At 49.7% G+C, this 20,637-nt stretch overlaps 1 protein-coding gene across 1 annotated transcript; it reads right to left on the bottom strand.

The window, feature by feature from the left end:
* Window positions 1–18,759: 18,759 nt before the first annotated feature.
* LOC139167170 (cystatin-B-like) lies at window positions 18,760–20,425 on the bottom strand. The gene is made up of 3 exons (XM_070751590.1): window positions 20,288–20,425; window positions 19,520–19,621; window positions 18,760–18,988 (listed from the first exon to the last, which is right to left on the bottom strand). Exons 1-3 carry the CDS (start codon window positions 20,360–20,362, stop codon window positions 18,854–18,856), a joined length of 312 nt encoding a protein of 103 aa, XP_070607691.1. The 5' UTR covers window positions 20,363–20,425; the 3' UTR covers window positions 18,760–18,853.
* Between the last annotated feature and the right edge of the window lie 212 nt (window positions 20,426–20,637).

Raw genomic sequence — 20,637 nt, forward strand, 5'->3', positions numbered from 1 at the left:
GTGGCCAAATTACAAAGGTATCATCAACATATCTCAGCCAAAGTTTGGGTTTGTATTTGGCTTGCTCTAAAGCATTATTTTCGAAATATTCCATATAGAGGTTGGCTATGACAGGTGATAGAGGTGATCCCATGGGGGCTCCCTCTATTTGTTTATATCTTTGTTCATTATAGATGAAGTATGTATTGGTCAGGCAGTGGTTGGTAAGGTCTAGGATATATTTGGGGGGTTTGTGTTTGTCCTGGATAGCTGTCAAGGCTTCTTTAATAGGTATTTGTGTGAACAGGGACACGACATCGAAACTTACAAGTAGGTCATCGGGTTGTAGGTTTTGTTTTTTAATTATTTGTATAAAGTGGAATGAATTTTGAACATATGAGGCAATAGTTTCTGTATATGGTTGAAGGTATTTGGCTAAAAATTTGGCAAGGTTTTGTAGAGGGGAGCCTATAGAACTGACTATTGGTCTGAGAGGTATTCCTTCTTTGTGTATTTTTGGAAGGCCATAGAGTTTTGGACATATGGAAGATTTTTCTCTGGGGATGATTTTTTGCTGGATTTCTTCGCTGATGGGAGAGGCCTTGATTTTAGATTTGGTGGTTTTTTCTAGGTAGGTGGTAGGATCTGTGCTTAGGAGTTTGTAGGCTGGGTTTTGTAGTAGATTTGTCATTTTTTCTTTGTATTCTGCTGTGTTCATTACTATAGTGGAGTTTCCTTTATCGGCTGGTAGGATTATTATTTCCTGGTTTTTCTTCAGATTGATAAGAGCATCTCTTTCTTCTTGCTGTATGTTGCTTTTAGGAGGTTTACTGGAGCAAAGAATGTTAGTGACTTTAAGTCTGATTTTGTTAGCAGTATCTGGGTTGATTTTATTTAAAGTTGTTTCAATTCCACATATGATGTTTTCAGTTGGTATCCGTCTTGGAGTTATTGCAAAATTAAATCCTTTTGAAAGAATATTGGTTTCTGTAGTGGTGAGTATCTTGTCTGATATGTTATGTACTGTTTTGGTCATAAGTTGTTGTGGAGGGCTGGGTTTTTGCTGTACCTCTAGTATTTGGAGTTTCTTATTATGTGTGTCTGTCTTGTATTGGGTTTCTGTTTCTGCCCTCCAGATTGATATTTGTTTGAATTTATCCCAGAGTATAGGGTGTATTTGGTTACTGATTTTAAGGTGAAGAGAGAGTAGACTTTTGTTGACAAATCTACTACAAAACCCAGCCTACAAACTCCTAAGCACAGATCCTACCACCTACCTAGAAAAAACCACCAAATCTAAAATCAAGGCCTCTCCCATCAGCGAAGAAATCCAGCAAAAAATCATCCCCAGAGAAAAATCTTCCATATGTCCAAAACTCTATGGCCTTCCAAAAATACACAAAGAAGGAATACCTCTCAGACCAATAGTCAGTTCTATAGGCTCCCCTCTACAAAACCTTGCCAAATTTTTAGCCAAATACCTTCAACCATATACAGAAACTATTGCCTCATATGTTCAAAATTCATTCCACTTTATACAAATAATTAAAAAACAAAACCTACAACCCGATGACCTACTTGTAAGTTTCGATGTCGTGTCCCTGTTCACACAAATACCTATTAAAGAAGCCTTGACAGCTATCCAGGACAAACACAAACCCCCCAAATATATCCTAGACCTTACCAACCACTGCCTGACCAATACATACTTCATCTATAATGAACAAAGATATAAACAAATAGAGGGAGCCCCCATGGGATCACCTCTATCACCTGTCATAGCCAACCTCTATATGGAATATTTCGAAAATAATGCTTTAGAGCAAGCCAAATACAAACCCAAACTTTGGCTGAGATATGTTGATGATACCTTTGTAATTTGGCCACATGGTAAAGAAAAACTAGACAATTTCCTCACACATCTCAACAGCCTACACCCCAAAATACAGTTTACTATGGAAACAGAAATCAATGATCAACTTCCCTTTCTAGATGTACTGGTCTATAAAAAACCCAATGGCAGCCTAGGACATACTATCTACCAAAAGAAAACCCATACCAACCGTTATCTAAATGCACACTCACACCACCACCCCGCACAAATCACCTCAGTGGCCAAAACTCTCATCACCAGAACCAAACGCTTAGCTGACCATGAGCACTTAAAAACTGAATTGAACAAACTCAAAGATGTACTAATTTCTAATGGATTCAAAGAGAAAACAATAACAAACCTAATCAATAAAGAGACACCCCCCAAAAAACAAGATCAAGAACAGGACAATGGCACCACCATCCTTCCTTACATCAAAGGCACCACGGATAAAATTAGTAAAATCCTGCACAAACATAACATCAAAACCTCATTTTGCACTAACCAAAAAATATCTAATATCCTAAGGAGCCCCAAAGATAAAATCCAATTGGAATACCAAGGAATCTATGAAATCCCTTGCAAAACATGTGCAGCCACATACATTGGACAAACTAACCGAAGAGTGAGCCAACGCATAGCAGAACATGTGAATGCAGTCAAAAAACAAGAAAAGACCTCCTCCCTTGTCCAGCACATTAAAAAAACAGGGCACGAAATTGACTTTGAAAAAACTAAATTACTCCACAAAACAGAGAATTTATATAAAAGAATCTCTCTAGAAGCTATCGAAATTGAAAAGAGACCCCTTTCTTTAAATAAAAGGGATGATACCTCCCGCCTGCCAGAGATTTGGAAACCAGCCTTAAACAAAATAAACACTTCATAATAATCAACATGTCAATCCTTCTAATTATTATGATTTTAGAATTTTATATTTGGAAATCAGCCTTAAACAAAAACTTCATAAAATCTTCATGTCATTCCTTCTAACAACTATGATTGCACCAACCAATCAGATCACTGAAGCATAGTCACCCAATCTATTTGCTACATTCAAAGCAAATCTCCACCCCCACACTACATACTAGAAAGAAATGTCAGTTTGCTAATATTCCATTTACAACAACACAGAGATTGGAACTCCAGCCTGAAGATGGTGAATGTGATTTCACCGAAACGTCGCATAGACATGCAAAACATTACACAGGGCAAAACCCGAACTCAGAACAATCTACATACATATACCCGTGAAAATTTACGAAAACATATATATATATATATATATATATATATATATATATATATATATATATATATATATATATATTTAAAAAGCCTACTCTAACACTTTATTTTGATTCCTTCGCTTATCACAAAGTTAGATTTATTGGCCTAAATTGACTTTTTTGTTTCAGTTCAAAGATTCTAGGTGTTATTAGGGCAAATATTAACTAGTAAGTAATGAATGTATCATTGCTTATATATAAGCAGGTTGAATTTGGCTATCTTTATTTTAAATGATAATAGGCTGCAGGGTTAAGTTAAGTTAAGTTCCTATTAAAAACACTTCCCTCCTGGACCTTATTTAACCCTCTTCGTTTAGAATAATAGAAAACCAGAGCTGGAAGGGACCTTGGAGGTCTTCTAGTCCAACCCCCTGCCCAGTCTTAAAAGCTTCCAGGGTTGGAGAATTCACAACATCTGGAGGCAAGTAGTTCCCCTGGTTAATTGTCCTGACTGTTTCTCCACAATTCCAGGTTGCTTCTCGGCTTGGTTATAATTTCCGTCCCCTGCTTCTTGTCCTGCCTTCGGGGGCTTTGGAGAATAATTTGGCCCCTTCTTTGTGGCAGCCCCTCAAAGACGGCTATCCTGTCTGTCCAGAAACTGCAAGTTGGGCAGAATGCAGCCGCGCGAGCGGTCACCGGTTAGGAGATAGGTGGGTCTTCAGGAGCTTTCGAAAGGCAAGGAGGATGGGGGCAGTCCTAATCTCTGGGGGGAGTTGATTCCAGAGGGTCAGGGCCACCACAGAGAAGGCTCTTACCCTGGGTCCTGCCAAATGGCATTGTTTAGTCGAAGGGACTCGGAGAAGTTCAACTCTGTGGGACCTCACCGGTCGCTGGGATTCGTGTGGCAGAAGGGGGTCCCGGAGGTATTCTGGTCCGGTGCCATGAAGGGCTTTATAGGCCAGAACCAGCACCAACATGCCATGTAACATATGTATATACAAAGAAGTGATATAAGAAATGTAACAAACATAAGAAATGGGATATAGAACTACTTAAATATTGAAACGTTGTGTTTTTTTAAATGGGAAAAACTAGTAAAAGTTATTTTTCTAAAAAAAGAAAACCCAGCTGTGGGAGGGCTTGGAATTCTCCACCCCCCTCCCCTGGAGGGACCAGCAAGACTTGAAAGACCAGGGGGGCCGGCAGCCGGAAAGGCCCTGCTTACGAGACCCCTGCCCCTCAGGATCGGTCTCTCCTCGGAGCCCTGGGTATCTGGCCAGAGAAAGCGAGGCCCGAATGGGGGCGACTTGGTCATCCCACTCTGATGGGAGATCTCTGAGAAGCCGGACTGTTGACCGGTCTGGACCTGGGCTTTTCCGGCCAGTGTCTCGCAGCCAGTCCTTGGCCGACCCCCCTGATTATTCCCGAAATCTCACTGTGAGTGGGGGGCTCCCTTGTAAGCAGGGCTTGAGGAGCCACGAATGGGCATTGAAAGCCCCTGGGGGTCCTTACTCTGGCTTGGCAAGTGGAGACACCCCATAATTCCACCCGGCTGCGACGGAAACCCCTAAAGGTTCTGCGGCTGAACTGGAGACCCCCTGGGGGACCCTTCCCTCTGAGCCCAGGCTGGCCCCCAGACCAGCTTGGGAAAGCCCCCAGCGTGGGAGGCGAGGGCCGGGGTGACCCCAGACCCGGAGATGCCGGGGATGGCACAGTATATATCCCAGGGATTGGATGGGATGGGATAGGATGCCGGGTGGGGGGCTAGCCTTCTACCTGCTCACCGACCCGAGCAGCCACAGCCTTTTTGCACAGCAGACATGGGAATCCCTGCTGCCCCAGGGGTCGCCCAGTTCCCTCCCCCTCCTCCAGAATGGGCCTGAGACAAAGCCCTCCCCCTCGGCTGGGAGGTCCACTGGTGGTGGTGGGGTCCATCCTCTGCTGCCCCCTCCCCCCATGCCTGCTGTCGTGCCTGCTGCTGCCCCTCCTGGCCTGGGAGGCTCCCCCCCCCGATCCAAGCCAACTGTGATGGGGACCCGAGGAAGCTGGGCTGTTGCCCCCCCTGAGCGTGGGTCTGTGTCGGAGAAGGGGGGCGTTTCTTCCCCAGAGGTTGGCAGCTGGTTGGTAAAATTTCAGAGGGCACAAATGAGGGAGGAGCAGCAGAATGGATTCCTGAGCTATACCATGACCACCCCCCATAAGTTGGTCACCCCCAAGATGTCAGAAGCCGTTCCATTAGGCCTGGCCTGGCTGGACAAATGGACCCCCACCATTGGGTGGGAGGATGGATATGGCCAGCTTGGCCCCCACCTCGGCCCTAACCCTCCCGCCGAGGCCTGCAGGAGGGACCCTCCGATTCCAAGGCAGGGAACAAAGGGCCCCCTCCCCCCCGCTTCTGCCCCAAAGGAGGAAAAGCTCCGGGGTCTCCAGAAATTGCCCCTTGAATGCCGAGACCTGGGAAGGGTTTTCCCTGAGGAAGATGGCAATGAACGGCCGCCTCCCAGACCAACAGACTGCGCAGTGGACGTTAAACCAGGGGTAACGCTCCCTAAGCCCAGAATGTGACCCCCGGCTGTCACCGAAGGATTTGGAAGAAAAGACATAGACACGAATTTGGACCCAGGATTCAATCCGGAAGAGCAGCCCCTGTGCTGCTTAGAGAGAAAAAGGAGGGAGGTCTCCACCTAGTGGTTGACTTCTGGAACAGCAATGCATTGTGCCTACAGAACACCCGCCCACCCGCCCACCGCCTTCCCTGGTTCTGTCACAGGTGCCAGCCGGGGGGAGACACGCCCGCCAGCCACAAGCAGGGTGAGGCGGGCTCCGGTCTGATTTGGTTTCTTTTGGAGAGTTGGAAGGGGCCTTGGAGGGCATCTAGTCCAACCCCCGCTCAGGCAGGGGTCCCTGTAGCATGTTGGAGAAATGGCATCCGACTCTTCCCTGAAAGCCCCCAGTGTTGGAGCACCTGCCAGGGAAGGAAGGGGGGCTGGGGGGTGACTGAGCATCTACTGCTGTGGGTCCCACCTGCCCCCCTGCCTGAGCCACGCCGGAGCCCCTGAGCTGCCCCCCCAAGTGTGGAGAGGCCCAAGGAGGAGGCCAGGTTGCTTGCAGGTCCTAGCTGGCCTTCTGGGGGGCCCATTGGGGTGGAATGTCCGGTCCCTGCCCCCTCCCCACCTTGGATCTGCTGGGGTCCTTTGGAGAGGCCCTGCGGCCATGGAGAGGGGCTGCCTGGCGTTCCAGAGGCTTCCTCGGTGCTCCCACTTGCAGTCTGGCAATTATGTTGTGGTCAGCTCTGGCCCTGCTCCTGTCCCAAGGACTGTGGATGTGGGGGAGACATCCACATGCTGCAGGCCTGTTTTGCCCCCCCCCCTGGTGGAATCTGCTGATGAAGGCTCCTTTGACCAAGAAGACATGAGTGACAGGGAGGAGGAGAGTGGGGCCGACAGCTCAGAAGGAGATCAATTCTCTAGCTCCTCCTTGGATTCAGAACAAGAGTTAATGATACAGCCACGCATGCAGAGAGCGATGCATAGGCAACAACAACTGAGAGATTATTATCAAAGAAAATGAGGCCACCTGTGGTTGGGTGGGGCTGTGGTCATTAGTGAGGCTGCTATAAAGAGCAGCCTGTGGGTTTGGCCATTGTGGAGGATTATCTGATCGTTGTGTTTCGTGACTGCTTTACTGACTTTGACCTTTTGTGTGCTGATTTTTCCCCGCTTTGAAACTAAACCGGAGCAAAGTGTGTTTCACTTTGTGGAAGAAGAAGGACTGTGAATTGCCTCCCACTGCAAGCTAAGTATCTCAGAACTGATAAGGGACTTGTACCAATTACCAGTTTGTTTGGAGACGAGGGCTCTTGGCTACACCAAAAGAGGGCTTGGTTTAAGTGACTTTTCATTATAAAGAACATTGTTTTGAATTTTCAAACGTGTGTGTGTCTGACATTTGTACCTGTGAATTTTTGAGAGGAGTCTACCAGGGAGCCCGACAGAACACAATGAATGGAGGCTTTAACTCTTTCAATGGCCTTTTGAGCCCCGTGCAGCTCTTAAGCTCCGCCCCCTCTGCCTTTGTGGCCTCTGTCCAAGGGCTGCTGCTGTTCATCAAAGGGAGATTTGCATTTAGAAACTAAATGTGGCCCAAGCGGTGCCTGGCCTGTTGGCTCCAGCTTCCCCCACCCCGTGTCAACCCCCCCTCCCACCCGAGCAGTGCTGCTGCCCCTGCTGGACCTGCCACCCCCACCCCCCAAGAAACCTGCTGATGGTGGTGGATGGCTTGGGGGCAGCCCAGAGAGACTGCCAGGAGAGGGGGAGGAGGAGTAGGGAAGGGCCCCCACCCTGAGGGGCCCATCAAGTCCATTGCCCACCTTCTGAGAAGCCACCTGTGGCAGCTCCTGGTCTGCAGTGCCCGCTCTCACCGCCAGGGGGTGCTCTGCCTCTTTCCTTGTGAGCAGGGCCCTTGGGGAGGGGGAGGCTCTTCCCACAGGGGGGCTTAATACACCTGACTGCTGGAAAGAGTGATGCCCCACTCCCACTGCGAGCGCATGGGCATCGCCCGCATGGCCTGTGCCAATATCGCCCTCAACGTCTGGTGCCATTGCCTGTTCAAATGTTGTGTAGTTGTGTAGCTCCTTCTCTTTGCGGATATTGGAAGCAGAGACCAGTAGGTAAGAGGCCTCCAGGCAGGAGGAGTTGTACAGCTACATCACCGTCCTCCTGAAGCCACGACAGCCAACATCTGGGCAAAGCCACCACCACGAGAGAGATGCCAGCGTTTGCGCGAAGAGCTGGATATTGTAAATTCTGGTGCCACATAGAGTGGGGAGGGAGGGTTGGTTTACTTTTAGACTAAATAATCCTTCAGAAGAGAAGGATTTAGGGGTCGTGATTTCTGACAGTCTCCAAATGGGTGAACAGTGTGGTCAGGCAGTAGGGAAAGCGAGTCGGATGCTTGGCTGCATAGCTAGAGGTATCACAAGCAGGAAGAGGGAGATTATGATCCCGCTATATAGAATACTGGTGAGACCACATTTGGAATACTGTGTCCAGTTCTGGAGACCTCACCTACAAAAAGATATTGACAAAATTGAACGGGTCTAAAGACGGGGTACAAGAATGGTGGAAGGTCTTAAGCATAAAACTTAAATAAGGTTCAGGAGGGAAGTGTTTTCAATAGGAAAGTGAACACAAGAACAAGGGGGCACAAACTGAGGATAGTTGGGGGAAAGATTAAAAGTAATGTGAGAAATTATTATTTTACTGGAAGAATTGAAGAGGCTTGGAACAAACTTCCAGCAGACGTGGTCAGTAAATCCACAGTCACTGAATGTAAACATGCCTGGGATAAACATCTATCCATCCTAAGATAAAATAGTCTAAGGGCAGACTAGATGGACCGTGAGGTCTTTCCCTCCCCCTAGGCTTATAAAATTTATGCATGGTACGCTAGTATGATTGGTTTTAAATTGGAGGGTTTTTTTTTAAATTAACTTAAATATTAGATTTGTTTTACATTGTATTGTTATTGCTGTGAGCCGCCCCGAGTCTGCGGAGAGGGGTGGCATACAAATCTGATTAATAAATAAATAAATAAATTTTCCGCCGTCAATCTCCTATGTTTATTTTTACTTATTTGTTTTGTCAAGTACGTATTGGTGGTCTATAAAGATATAATAATATTCATATACATTAGGACAGGGGACAGAAGGCACGCGGGGGCACTTGTGCAGACCCCTTACTGACCCCTTAGTGTTGGCAGTCTCACCTCCGCATGGACTTTGGGAAAGGTGTCACGTCTGTTTCTAGCTAAATCCCTCACACCTGCGATTACTGTATCTAAGGTCAGTTTGCTGCCCCCACCCTGGTTGCTTCCTCCCCGTCTCTTCTCTCGCTGACTGCAGACGTGCAATGGCGCATTTGCGTAGAGTGTTTTATTGTCAGAATAGGGACCCTTGGTTGTTCTTTGCATTGTGACTTTGCCTTGGATTAAACCTGTTTCTTTGAAGTTTTGTATCCAGGGTTTAAATTCTCAAGACCAACGGCCTCTCCCAGGAGGTGGGGCAGCCCCTACCCCCCTGTCCTTCCAGGAAGGGGTTGAGACGGGGCCCTGTGACCTCCAGTGGGGAGCCCAGAGGGGCACGTGGGGCTCAATCGCACCCAGAAGGGTCTCGTTTGCCTTTGAAATCTCTTGCGTGTGGAATTCCCCTCTTACTTTTAGATACAGTTTTAATGTCTTCAGAGTTGATTTGCACACTGCCCGGGGCCTCTCGGTGAGGGAGATGGTGCTGTGAAGATTAATCAGATAATGGCCAATGATGGTGAAGGCTCCTCTTCCAGGGAATGAAGGGCTGAGCCCTTTGTTTACCCAGTCGGGGCCCTTGAGTCTTTCCGAGGAAGTGGCCTGGCTTTGTGCCACTTCCTTGAAATCTCACCGAACACGCCTGGCTTTGCTCCAGCGGCTTCCTCAGAAGGCCTCCAGTGCCCCGACCGGCTAGACCGCTCTGCGGGGACCATCCTGGAGAAGAAAGGCAGCTCTGTCCTCCTCCTGCTGCTGCCCACACCAGACCCCCTGCCCTTGCTAGGCTGGCCAGAGTGACCCACAAAGGCCCATCTCACTGCCACTTGCCGGACGATTCGTTTTGTGCCTCCTTCTTGCTCCCAGTTTATTCCACGTGGCTGTATCCCTGGGGGAGGGGGGCATTACAGGGGGTCAACTATTGTTGCCTTGGCAAGGGGTCGGCAACAAAGGAGGCAAGGCAGGGGCAGAAGAGGGCTGCTGCTGCCTCCCCCCGCTTGCTCCCCACTCCCACCCCTGGCAACCTAGAAAACCCTCCCAACTCCCCACCCTTCTATGGCAGCCGAAAAAGGGCAAAATTAGCGGAGAAACGAAGGGAAACATGTTCCCCATCACGACTGCGCAGCACTGTGAAAATGCCGTGCGGAGGTTCCTTGTCCCCTGCGCAGGCGCACAGCTTAGAGGGATCAGGGGTCACATGGTCTTCTTGTGTTGCCAAAGAACGGAGCTGGAAAGCAGGTTCGTGGTGGAACGGTGGTTGCTGATGGACTTTGCAGGAGGATGGTGGTCAGGCTATTCTTCCTTACTTCTAGGTCGAATTTCCCTCTGATGGTCTTCCACTCGTTGCTTCTCCTCCAACCTTCGGGTGGTTTGGAGAATAGGATTACACACACACACACACCCCTTTGTCATGTCATCCTTCGTCCTTCTCTATGTTAGACCAGAGATATCGAATTCCCTGAATCATTCGCACGTTTTAGCCTCCGGATCCCTGATTATGACCTGTGTTGCTCTTCCCTGCACTCGTTCGACATCCTTTTTGCATCACAGTGACCAGAATTAGATGCAGTAAATATCCCAAGGGTGGTCGTACCACTGCAGTATAAATCAACACTAACACGTCACACAATCTTAGTACTGCTAGCTCGTATTTAAGTGAGCATAGATGTCTAGACCTCTCCCACAATTACTGCTATTGAGCCAGGTACCACCTCCTCTATACCTATGCCTTTGGTTGTTCTTGCCTGGGTGATACCTGGCTCAATAGCAGTACAGTGTCCCCTCGATTTTCGTGGGGGATGCGTTCCGAGACCGCCTGTGAAAGTCGAATTTCCGCAAAGTAGAGATGCGGAAGTAAATACACTATTTTTGGCTATGAACAGTATCCCAAGCCTTCCCTTAGCACTTTAAACCCCTAAACTGCAATTTCCCATTCCCTTAACAACCATTTAGATTATTACTCACCATGTTTCTTTATTAAAGTTTATTTTAAAAAACCTATTTATTAAAGCCGGATGAAAGTTTGGCGATGACATATGACGTCATCGGGCGGGGAAAAACGTGGTATAGGGAAAAAAGCCGCAAAGTATTTTTTAATCAATATTTTTGAAAAAACGTGTTATAGACTTTTCGCAAAGTTTGAACCCGTGAAAATCAAGGGAACACTGTAGTTGTGAGAGGGGTCAGAGTTCGGAGAGGGGGGCATACAAATCTAATAAATAATAATAATAATAATAATAATAATAATAATAATAATAATAATTATTATTATTATTATTATTATTAATAATTATTGTTATCCACTTAGAATGAAGGAGGAACCTTCTGACCAGGGGAACAATGAACCCGTGAACGGCTTCCCTCCCTCCAGAGGTTGTGGGGGCTCCATCAGTGGCCTTTTTCTAAAGAGGAGATTGGACAGTCGCAGAGAAGCCCCTGTGTTCCAGCCCTCTTTGGGTGGCCCTGAAACATCAGCCTGCTGCCGGGTCTCTGGGTCTCTGGGTCTCTGAGTGAGGAGCCTGTGGGGCAGCCCAGACCTGGGCCTTTTATGGCCGGTCCAGGGAGTTGCCTGCTGTCGTCATGCGAGGGCGTCCATGTGTCTGGCCAGATTTGTATGCCGCCCCTCTCCATAGACTCGGGCGGCTCACAACAATAATGACACAATATACTGTATAACAAATCTAATAATTAAAAAGCATTAAAAACCCCTTATTAAAAAGAAAACATACACACAAACATACCATGCATAACCTGTATAGGCCCAGAGGAGAGGTCTCAGTTCCCCCATGCGTGGCGGTAGAAGTGGGTTTTAAGAGGTTTACGAAAGACAAGGAGAGTAGGGGCAGTCCTAATCTCCAGGGGGAGCTGGTTCCAGAGGGTCGGGGCCCCCACAGAGAAGGCTCTTCCCCTGGGTCCCGCCAGATGACATTGTTTAGTCGACGGGACCCGGAGAAGACCAACTCTGTGGGACCTAACCAGTCCCTGGGATTTGTGCTGCAAAAGGCGGTCTCGGAGATATTCTGGTCCGATGCCATGAAGGGCTTTATAGGTCATGACCAACACTTTGAATTGTGACTGGAAAGTGATCGGCAACCAATGCAGACTGCGGAGTGTTGGTGTAACATGGGCATATTTAGGGAAGCCCATGATTGCTCTCGCAGCTGCATTCTGCACGATCTGGAGTTTCCAAACACTTTTCAAAGGTAGCCCCATGTAGAGAGCGTTACAGTAGTCGAACCTCGAGGTGATGAGGGCAGGAGTGACTGTGAGCAGTGACTCCCGGTCCAAATATGGCCACAACTGGCACACTAGGCGAACCTGGGCAAACGCCCCCCTCGCCACAGCTGAAAGATGGTTTTCTAATGTGAGCTGTGGATCGAGGAGGACGCCCAAGTTGTGGACCCTCTCTGAGGGGGTCAGTAATTCCCCCCCCAGGGTTATGGACGGACAGATGGAATTGTCCTTGGGAGGCAAAACCCACAGCCACTCCGTCTTATCAGGGTTGAGTTTGAGTCTGTTGACACCCATCCAGACCCTAACAGCCTCCAGGCACCGGCACATCACTTCCACTGCTTTGCTGACTGGTCATGGGGTGGAGATGTATAACTAGGTATCATCGGCATATTGATGATACCTCACCCCATGCCCTTGGATGATCTCACCCAGCGGTTTCATGTAGATATTGAATAGCAGAAGGGAGAGGACCGACTCCTGAGGCACCCCACAAGGGAGAGACCTAGAGGTTGACCTCTGATCCCCCACTAACACCAACTGCGACCGACCGGAGAGGTAGGAGGAGAACCACTGGAGAACAGTGCCTCCCACTCCCAGCCGCTCCAGCCGGCACAGAAGGATACCATGGCCGATGGTATCGAAAGCCGCTGAGAGGTCAAGAAGCACCAGGACAGAGGACAAGCCCCTGTTCCGGGCCCGCCAGAGATCATCCATCAACGTGACCAAAGCAGTTTCTATGCTGTAGCCGGGCCTGAATCCAGACTGTTGAGGACCTAGATAATCGGCTTCTTCCAAGGACCGCTGGAGTTGGAGTGCCACCACCTTCTCAACAACCTTCCCCATGAAAGGAAGGTTGGAGACTGGACAGTAGTTGTTAAGCACGGCTGGGTCCAGGAAAGGCTTCTTGAGGAGGGGGTGCACAAGTGCCTCCTTATAAGGAGTCGGAAAGGACCCCCTCCCCAAGGAGGCGCTGACAATCTCCTGGACCCAGCTCTGTGTTACCTCTCGGCTGGCCAAAACCAAACAAGAGGGACACAGATCCAGTAAACAGGTGGCGGAACTCACAGCTCCAATGGCCTTGTCCACTTCATCAAGTGTCACCAAGTCAAACTCCTCCCAGACAGATGGACAAAGACTTTACCAGAATCTGAAGTCCTCTGGGTTCCACCCCCCCCCTCAGTTGAAAGTTCCAGCCCTTGTCCACCCTCCCACACACCCCTAGACCATCCCGTCGCCCAATCCTCTACTGCCCTGCTGGCAGAGTCCACCCCTCTCCTTCCGTGCAGGTGCAGAGACAAAGGATGACCTTGGCTTCCGAGAAAGACTTTGGGAGGGCTGCATGCCCCCCCTTTTCCCACCACGGAATGTGCCGAGCAGGATCGTGCCAAGGGGGGGCAGGCTGAAGACCCCCCCATTGAAATGGCTGCCCCATAAATCCATGGAACGTAAAACCCCTAAAAATGAACTCGTCCCTTCCTCAGAAATATCTAAAGTCAATACAAATCTAGTGTCCAGAACTAAAGAAAATAACCACACAATTCCTCAGACTAAACACAAATACAGTGGTCACTCTACTTCGGAACTTCATTCACTCCGTGAGCAGGTTCTTAAGTGTGAACGTTCTTAAGGAGAAGCAGTGTTTCCCATAGGAATCCAGGTAAAAGCAAAGAGTGCGTGCAAACCCATCAGGAAAGAAATAAAAGCTCGGAATTTGGGGGGGAGGGGGGGAGGAGGAGGAGGAGGAGGAGGAGGAGGAGGAGGAGGAGGAGGAGGAGAGTCGCTGCCGAAGGAAGAAGGAGGGGAATCAAAAAAATCCAAAACTTTAAAGCTAAAAAAAAAAGGAACTCTGAGGTGGCGAGGAGGAGCATGTGCCTCCCTGGTGCTGGTGCTGGTGCTCCCTGCTTCCCCTTCCTTCCCATGCTGAAGGGCTGCCCTCTCCTCTCGTTCTCTCGCTTTGTAGCCGGCGCTTTTCCTTCGCTGTGGTGACTCCTCGGCTGCCCAGAGCGAAGGGAGCGTTTCTTTTCTCTGGGCGCTGGCAGAGGTTTATTCCCTCTCCAAGCGCCCAGAGGAAGGAAAATGCTTTGTTCACTCTGGGCTGCCAAAGCCTCCTTAAGCGCCACCGAAAGGCTCCTCTGGCAGCCCAGAAAAGCCCGAGATGGACGGGATTAAAGGGGGAAGGGCAGGAAACTGGCCGGGCCTTCGTGCCGCTCTCAACTTTCCTGGGAAATTTTTCCGGGCTCGAGTTCTTAAGTAGAAAATGGTTCTTAGGAAGAGGCAAAAAAAATCTTTTTTTTTTTAAATTTTATTATTAAAAATGAAACATGTACATCGTTTGATGCAACATATAGTACAATACAAAACACAAAATACGAAAGAAAGAAAAAATAAAGCAAACAAACAAAAACCAAACAGGTAGTAAAGATAAAAGTATTGGCGAATATACAGGAGAGTTGTATTAAAAACGAAAATTAGATCCAATTATATTTGCTCATTACCATGATTCGAATAGTTTATCTAGAATGTTAAATGCAAGGGTTGAAATAAACGAATTGCAGAGAAATTAACAAGTAATAATAAAATTCATATCCAAATATATATAAAGTCTCATGTTATTATATTAGATAAAGAGTTGCTTTATACCAGATTTGTTACAGTTCAAGATTATATCTGACATTTCAATCTTGTAGCCTGTTGTTCTCGCTCTTGCTTCCTAACCAGTTATAAAAAGGGTCCCAACAATTATTGAACGTAGCCAATGATTCGTTTCTAACTAATGTAGTCAGTTTCGACATTTCTGCGCAGTATATTATTTTTTTAATTATTGCTTCATTTGGGGGTAGCTCATCATTTTTCCACCACTGCGCATAAGTTAGTCTTGCTGCCGTTGTTAAGTGAATAATTAAATGTACTTGGGGTTTCGGTAAATTTTGTCTGATTATGCCCAATAAAAAGCATTCAGGAGTTTTTTCTAGTGATAGATTTAGTATTTCATCAATCCAAATTCCAATTTTGTTCCAGTATAATTTAGCTTTTGTACATTGCCACCATAGGTGGAAATAGGTGCCCAATTCTTGTTGACATTTCCAACAATTTGGTGAGAGTTTATTATTTATTTTGGTTAGCTTAATTGGGGTAATATGCCATCGGTAAAACATTTTGACTAAATTCTCTTTATAGGATGTGGCAATAGTCAGTTTATAGTTCCTACTCCAGAGTATTTGCCATTCCTCCTCTTTAATCTCATTTTTGAGGTCCAGATTCCATTTTTTGGCATTAATTTTTGTGCTAAAATTGTCCAGTTCATTGTAGTTTAAGTAACAGTAAAAATTTTTGATTAGCTGATCTTGGGGGCCTGTACATAGCTTATCTAGCAGGGCATTTTTGCTTATCCCGGTTTTATTTTTATCTTTGTTAAATTTAGTTTGGATCTGTAGGTATTCCCACCATTCCACTTTTTGACCAAGATTTTCTAGTTCTAGCCTTGTTCTAATTGTCCCGTTTGAATTTAGAATATCTTTATATCTTATTATATTGTTTCTTTTGTGGAAATTGGGATGGACATAGGCTTCTAATGGGGCGTACCAGGTGGGAATTCCTTTATAAAGTTTAGGTTTAATTTTTTTCCAAGTGTAAATAAGCGATTTCCTAATCATGTGATTGGAGAAATATTTATGAGTTGTCAGCTTTTCGTCCCAGAGATAGTAGTGCCATCCTAAGTGGAGGTCGTGGCCTTCTAAGTTAAGAAGTCTGGTATTTGTTAGGCTCATCCAGTCTCTCGTCCATGTTAGGGATGCAGCAATATAGTAATCCTTCCAAATTGGGAGAGCCAGTCCTCCTTCTTCTTTCTTTTCTTGTAGATATTTTAATCGAATTCGGGGACGTTTATTTTGCCAGATGAAATTGCTAGTTATTTTATTCAAATTATTGAAAAATTCCTGTTTCAATTGTATTGGGATTGTTTGAAATATAAACAAAATTTTGGGCAGAGTATTTAACTTTATGGCCGCAATCCTCCCAAGTAAGGAAAGTTGTAAATTTCTCCATTTCAACAAGTCAGCTTGTATTTTGTCTATTAAAATATCATAATTGTTTGATTTTAAGCTGGACACTTTATTTGTCAAATTAATGCCGAGATATTTAATTTTTGTAACTATTTGAATATCAAGTTTAGCTGTTAAGATATCTTTCTGTGATTGTCTCATATTTTTAGTTAGAATTTGCGTTTTAGTTTTATTTATTTTGAGGCCTGCCACTGTACCGTATTCTTCCAGAACTTCCAGTAGCTCCCCCTCCCCAAGGGCCCTGCTCACTGGGAAAGAGGCACAGCGCCCCCTTGTGGTGAGAGCAGGCACTGCAGACCAGGAGCAGCTGCAGGTGGCCTCCCAGAAGTTGGGCAAAGGACTTGATGGGCCCCTCGGGGTGGGGGCACCCCTTCCTCCCCCTCCCCCTCCTCCTCCCCCCCCTCCTCCTCCTCCTCCTCCCCCCTCCTCCTCCTCCCGGCAGTCTCTCTGGGCTGCCTCCAATCCTTCCACCACCATCAGCAGAGGCTCTGTGCGGGGGTAGCAGGTCCAGCAGTACTGCTGGGGGGGCAGAAAGGGGGTGTTGACAAGGGTGTGTGGGAAGGGGAACACCCCCCTCCCCGAGTTCTCCAGCTGGAGCCAACAGGCCAGGCTCCCTTGGACTCTATTTCCTTTGATGAACAGCAGCAGCGCTTGGACAGAGGCAACGAAGGCAGGAACCGCGCGGGGCTCAAAAGGCAAATGAGAGCAAAGAGAGCGGCCGGAGAAAAGCGGGCGGGCGGGCGAAGGGGGCGCGCCGGGGAGACCGAGGGGCGTCCGGAGCTCGGGGCGGGTGGAGCGGGCGGGTCCGCTCGGCGGGTGGCAGCCCGAGTCTCAGCTCGGCTTCCTCGCGGGGCGGCGCTCCGGACGGCGGGCGGCCGAGGGAGAGGGGGCCACTTCTGGAGGGTCCGCCAAGGGGGCCAGGCGCCTCCCCCCGTGCTTCTGGGCCTCTGCGGGGAAAGGAGGCAGGGGGTCCCGGGGGGCGGTTGGGACTGGGGCCGGATATCTGATGAGGGGCATCTGTGTGTCCGGAGGGCAACCGTCAAGAGGCGGATTCCCTCTGTTGACTGCACCCCCTCCCTCCCATTCTCATAGGACCGTGTGTCCCCCCCCCCCACCAAAGGCAAAGCCCAGAGGAGGGCTGGGGGGGCGATTCCAGGGCCCAGAAACTCTCACCCATCCCCCACCCACCCGAGTGGAGCTTGGCGGCCAAGGGCATTCTGGGCAGAAGGGCAGCTCCGTCTCCCCTCCCTGGACAACCCCCCCGCCCTGTTATAGGAACTGGGGGGGGGGGAGGGTTGACTCCCAGTTCCCACTAGGACCTTAGGAAACACGGGTGGAGAACTACAGCCACTTTGTGACCCATGGACAGATTGGCCAGCGGAGGAATCCTGGGGAGTCTGGAGCCCCTCCAAGGCCCCTGGCTGCCCTCTTCCCCTCTGGGCCCCTTTGGGCATCGTTGAGCAGCTGGAGGCCCCCCCTGCAGGCGTCACCCCTTCCTGGAAGGGCCTGGTAGCCCCCACCTGCCCCTTGCCCGGATCTCTATCGCGGTCTCTGCCTGCCTCGTCCCTCCGGACAGCCGGAAGCCTCAAGGCAGCTGCTGAAGCCTGGACGCAGTAGACAGGAGTCTTTTTTTGGGAGTGGGGAAGTCCCTGCGTTCCTTCTGCAGAGAAGGGGCTGGGGGGGCCCTCTGGGGTCTCTGGAAATTCTGGCCAGTAGGGTCTCTCTCTCCCTCGGTCTCTCGGTCTCTCTGTCTCTCTCTCCCTCTGTCTCTCTCTCCCTCTGTCTCTCTGTCTCTCTCTCTCTCCCTCTTTCTCTCCCTCTGTCTCTCTCTCCCTCTCTCTCTCTCCCTCCATCTCTCTCTCTGTCTCTCTCTCCCTCTGTCTCTCTCCCTCTCTCTCTCTCCCTCTCTCTCTCTCCGTCTCTCTCTCTCCCTCCATCTCTCTCTCTGTCTCTCTGTCTCTCTCTCCCTCTGTCTCTCTGTCTCTCTCTCTCTCTCCCTCTTTCTCTCCCTCTGTCTCTCTCTCCCTCTCTCTCTCCCTCTCCTCCCTCTCTCTCTCTCCGTCTCTCTCTCCCCCTCCATCTCTCTCTCTGTCTCTCCCTCTCTCTGACTTGCCCCTGCCTACCTCCACCCCCCAACCCCCCCAGTTTTTCAGGGCTTTGGAGAATCTGAATCAGCAGAAGAGAATTTCTAACTAACGACAACTGAGCCCAATGTTTCCGTCGTCCAGACTGTTGTTGAGCCCATTTTGCCCCTTTGTCCACCTTCCCTGCCACCGCAGCCCTCAAGTGAGTCACAGGGGCTGCTAAGTGAACCTGCCCCCCCCTGACTTTGCTTGTCGGGGTCGGAAAAGAGGATTGTGTGACCCACAACGACACTGCAACCGTCATCAGGGTGAGTCGGTTGCCCAGTGTCTGAATTTGGGTCATGGGACCCCGCGGCAACTGCCCCGGCCGTGGAGTGTGAAAAGTGGCCCCAACCCTCTTTCCTTCACCGCCTTTGTAACCTCAAGTGGCCACTAACGAACCGTCGCAAGCCGAGGACTCCATTTCTGGCCGCCTTACTTGGTACAAAAAGTCCACTAGCATCTCTGATTCCAAATGTGTTTATTGGTGTCCAGGAGCTTCCCTGCCTTCTCCCGCAGCTCCCCCCCCTCCAGGCAGAGACGGACGGACAGCGGTGCCTAGAAGTAGATGATGGGGTCGGACAGGGTCTTGCCCAGCTGGAAGCCGGAGAGGTCAATACGTCCACCTTCAGAGGGCAGGGCCTTGAAGATCCTCAGGTGCACGTAGTCCTGGTTTTCCTCACCACATTTCACCTGTGTGGGGTGGAGCATCAGAAGAGGGATGTCAGGAACAGGGCCCCCACAGCCCCCTCCCCAAAGGCCCATGGACGGGGGGGGACACCACAGATCCTTCTTCCAGGGATGAATGCTGGGCCGGGCTCAGCCACCCCAGAGCAGACCCCTTCTCCAGCCTCCAAAGAGAGGAGACCCCTCCTGCCCCTTCCAATGCTGGCTGAAAAGCCCCCCTCCCCACCGCTCTTTCCTAGCCCAACTGGGCGGGATGGGTCAGGGACCCCCTCAGCCTGGCCCATGCGGCTGTCCAAGTGGCTGACCTGGCACTGGACCCTGCAGGGACTCAGTGGGGGAGGGGAGGGTTGGCAGAAGAGGTTAAAGGAGACAAGGGGACAAGGGAACTGAGCCAGGGGGCCAGAGGCAGGGGCCACAGCAGCACCTGGGGGGTGGGGGTCTTCTGAGGGCGGAGGGAAGCGGAGGCTGAAAAGCCTCAGGGACTGACCCCCCTGACCCCCCCTTGGATTGGGTGCATCCTGGGGTTCAGCCACTCACCTTGACAAAGTAATCCATGCCAGCGACTGACTGTTGACGGTACAATATGGCCGTGTAGGTGGCATATTTCTTGTCTGCCGCATCCTCCAGCTGACCTCTCACCTGGGACAGAAGGGAGGCGGTCAAGGCAAGGAGGCAGCGAGAGGGGCCCTTTGGGGGAGAGGTGGGGGTGGGTGGGTGGGTTGGCCACCCCACAGCTCCTGGGGTGCTGCCTGCTTTGGGGGCTCCTCCGTCAGGCCCCTGGAGCCTCGCTTGGCAAAGCAGGGAAGGGAACTTATTCCTTTATTCACCTTATTCGTATGGCCCCCAACTCCCACAGGAGAAAGAAAAGAACAGCTTTAAAAACAGTTGAAAATACTTCATTAAGAACCAGATCTCTCAGTCCCCCTCGCGGCTGGATCCAGACCCCTGGTTCCTAATGTGGGGCACACACCCTACAGGGGAAGTTTGATTTTCAAGGTGGTCAATGGAAACCTTGTTTAAACCAGGTTAATGGGCTTTTAGGCAGGAGTTCACTTTCTGAATAGTAAGAATTATATGGGGAGGGGGAGAGGCTTCAGGGCTTTAGAGACGCTTAGGTGGGGCAAGGCTTTAAAATGATTGGAATCCACTGATATAGGCAGTATTGGAGGGGGCGGCATACAAATCTAATAATAATAATCATCATCATCACCATCACCATCATCATCACCATCACCATCATCATCACCATCATCTCATGTGATCAACTTGACAAAGTCTTCGGGACGGGGTGGCTGGGCGACCTACCTGGTCAGCATAGCTCTGGATTTCAGGGGTGGCCGGTTTCGCATGAGAAAGTCCCGCAAGATTTATGAAGTCCATGTTCTTGGAGAAGCAGCCGTCAGACGGGTCTCTGGGTCTCTGAGTGAGGAGCCTGTGGGGCAGCCCAGACCTGGGCCTTTTATGGCTGGTCCATGCAAGGCCAGAGCCGTTCCACCTGTGGCCCCGCCCTCCTGGCTGTCAGCCAGAAGGAGGAGGACAGGTGCGGGTCCAGAGAGTGAGTCAGTGCCCGTCAAAGCAGAGATTGACAGGGAAGGTGTGGCTGGTCTCTGGCGGGGCTGGGTCCCTGGAAGCCCACCTGCTCCTTCTCCACCTGC

The sequence above is a fragment of the Erythrolamprus reginae genome, chromosome 4 (assembly GCF_031021105.1).
Source record: "Erythrolamprus reginae isolate rEryReg1 chromosome 4, rEryReg1.hap1, whole genome shotgun sequence".
NCBI classification, from domain to species: domain Eukaryota; kingdom Metazoa; phylum Chordata; class Lepidosauria; order Squamata; family Dipsadidae; genus Erythrolamprus; species Erythrolamprus reginae.